Genomic DNA, 3,186 nt, shown 5'->3' with positions numbered 1-3,186 from the left:
GGGGCGAAACGTCGGAAAATAAATAGTTGTAAACTATTTTTGTTTCTCTTTTGACCGCAACCCTGACCATCTTTTTATATATCAATTTTTACGGTCAACTATATATACTTATATACAATATTTTTTTTAAATATATGGATATTTTTATTTTATAAATTCTAATTAAAGAAAAGGGTACTTGTGTAGGTGATCGATAGGAGTGCTGTCCGTAGTGGATATGAGAAACAATGATAAGATCTATACTGTTTTAATATATGGATATTTATTTAAGAATTTTTTATTTAATTTCATCTGATAATTTAAGAAAATTACATCTTAAAAGTGAACTTGATGTAATAAAGCAATTTGTACTAATGCGATTTTAGGATGGAATTTTCTTTCGTAGGAATCTATGCCAAATTTGTATAATTTTTTTCCTTGATTAAAACTCAGAAGAAATATTAAAACTTCTAAAAAAACTTCAAAAACAAAAAATAATAGATAATTAATAACAATGGAGACTTGAAAACATTAATGAGACTGGAATAATGGAAAGGCACTGCGCATGCGTCCACCATTTTAACACTGACTCGCGTTTCTAAGAATTTATATGTTAAATATTATTTTTCTAAAATATTTGACTTTCCAATGGCTTGTAATCGTATTTCCACAAATGTATTTTCAACCTGAAGAAATATTTTTTCTCTCATCTTCTTAAGTCAATAATAAAATCCTTCCATAACTTATATTTATTCGTTTTTCTTTTCTAATAAGAACGCAAGATAGATATTTCGAAAAAACAAAATTAATGATACTTCGGTATAAATCATTTTGTAAATTCGGAATTTAAAGAAAAGAAAAACTTTTTTAAAAAATACAAGATATGCTAACAACTTTTCAAGTTCGAAACAGCTTACCTCGCGCCTTCCATCCAAAAACTTAAAAACTAGAATTTACAAAACTATTATCCTTCCCACTGTTCTATATGGATGGTTACCTCTCTTACACTAAAGGATGAACAGCGCCTTAAGGTTTTCGAAAATAAAGTATTATGCAAAATATTCGGATCGAAAAAGGAAGAATTAACGGGAGAATTTAGAAGGCTACACAATACTGAATTAAGGTAACTACATCCGGTAAATATAATTTATAGCATTGCGGGCGTGTAAGGTTGTAGGGCTTAGTAACGAGTGGATCCCTAAAATGTTAATAAACACTGAACCAAGAGGTAGAACGAAACGTAGTTAGTAGGATTGCGTTAAAACTGATTTAGTAGAATTAGATTGGGAAGGGTATCGAACCTTCGGGTTAGTTAGGCCTTCATTATTATTAAATTAAACACCAACCAATTACAGATAGAACATAAAAGAGGCGTTGCATAGAAATGTTTCTTATAATCGCCACTACGCCACACTACACTAACACCACATACTACTTCAGATTTTATGTTTATTTATTCTGTTGGTGCTTGATTTCGCAAGTTATCCAATACTTTATTATTATTTTGCTGCTATTTATAATTTAACAAAAACATCAAGATCCTTTAATATTTTTTTAATACTATTGTAATAATTCGTATATTATAATATTTTTTAATACACCCCTTTTACTGTATAAAAATTAAATTTTATTTTTGTATTCTCATTATTTCTTTCATATTCTATTCTTTCAGATCACCATTTAACTCCTTCATTGTTTTTTGTCCCCTCTAGGACGGACTACTCAACTGGGTATAGATACGATATCGACTTCCATGTAACAGGGAAACTTCGTATCTCAGGGGATTATGTCTCGAATGGTAAGGTACTCGTAATACCTATCAGAGGAGAAGGCAAAAGCAACATGACGTTTGGTGAGTCTTCCGAGCAATAATTTCTACTATAAGACTTGTATTGTTGAATCAAGTACTTACCAACCGTACCAACGAGCTTTTGGTTAAACTTACAACGATATTTTAATAATTCTGATAATAACTGATTTAGCATATGATCTTTCAATGGACACATTATTTATTTGAGTGTGTAATTTTTTTTTTACATTTCATAGTTATTTTTAAGACAACTAATTATAGTTTTTCTTACATTAAGGAACTAGTGAGTATAATAAGGATGTCCATGTTCCAAACATTAATGAATTCCAAATCCGTAATTTTTATTCCTGGAACTATAACCACCAAATTTTGGTTTATCCTTAGTTATATGTTTATCGTTTATAGTTGCTCAAGCTCAGCGGAGAAGGGGGTGAGTTAAAGGGAAAAAAAATAAAATAAACATAATCGCAAAAGGAAAAAAATATAAAACAATAAAGAATTACTCCTTAGGCGCCAGGTTACTTTTTTTTTCTTGGAAATAACGAAAACTCCAAAGCATTATGCCCACAATATAACTAAAATATACCACTATATAAACAATTGTTGAATTATGACCACTGGCGAATACCTTTACATGTAGAACAGAAAACCTACGGGTGTCATCTACCCACCTGTTGAATTATCGTAGTATTCCGTGAACAAAAAAAAACAAAAACAAAAAAAGTAAATTAACAATGTACAAAAGTTTAATAATAATAAGAAATCTATATACAGAGAATGAAAAAGGAAGAAAAATAATTCTTATTAATTAATAAAACAATTAAAACTTATAGGTTGACTTGACCTTAATTTAATGCTTAACCTTAATAACTATATTTACATTATTATTCTCTTATCCAGGACATGCTGAAGAAACGTCACTGCACTATATCCCCACTTCTAGTGTTAATGACCGTCCATTGAAGTAAAACACCATAATTTTGAAAAAACAAAACATATATGACAACATTTCTCATAAGGTGATATTCCAGTTCAAAAACTAAACACAGAGGGCCTTTAAACTATTACCACTTCACATTTAGCAATCGTAACGTGTTCCGAAATCAAACTGTTACCTTCACTAAGCCAAAACCCACTCGTCTGAACATACGTGTTCCAAAATCAAAACTGTCGCCTTCACCAAAAACCAAACCCACTCACTAAAAACATATCCCTCGTGTTTTGTTTTCACCATGACAACCGTAACACCCCTTGTCTACGCAGATATCGCCGGTGTTTTTATTTCATCATGGCAACCGTAAGACCCCTTGTCTACGCAGATATCGCCAGTGTTTTTATTTCACCATGGCAACCGTAACACCCCTTGTCTACGCAGATATCGCCAGTGTTTTTATTTC

At 30.9% G+C, this 3,186-nt stretch overlaps 1 protein-coding gene across 2 annotated transcripts in view; it reads left to right on the top strand.

The window, feature by feature from the left end:
* The window catches only part of LOC106678527 (protein takeout), a 13,159-nt gene that overhangs the window by 5,734 nt on the left and 4,239 nt on the right, over nucleotides 1-3,186 (top strand). For both annotated transcript variants that reach the window (XM_014417080.3, XM_014417081.3), the window contains exon 4: nucleotides 1,692-1,831. In XM_014417080.3, the coding sequence (XP_014272566.1) occupies nucleotides 1,692-1,831 (140 nt within the window). The remainder of the gene's footprint in view (nucleotides 1-1,691; nucleotides 1,832-3,186) is intronic.

Source organism: Halyomorpha halys, unplaced genomic scaffold (assembly GCF_000696795.3).
Source record: "Halyomorpha halys isolate HHAL.00 unplaced genomic scaffold, Hhal_1.1 Scaffold146.1, whole genome shotgun sequence".
Taxonomy (NCBI): Eukaryota; Metazoa; Arthropoda; class Insecta; order Hemiptera; family Pentatomidae; genus Halyomorpha; species Halyomorpha halys.
This window is presented reverse-complemented; position numbering and strand designations above follow the sequence as displayed.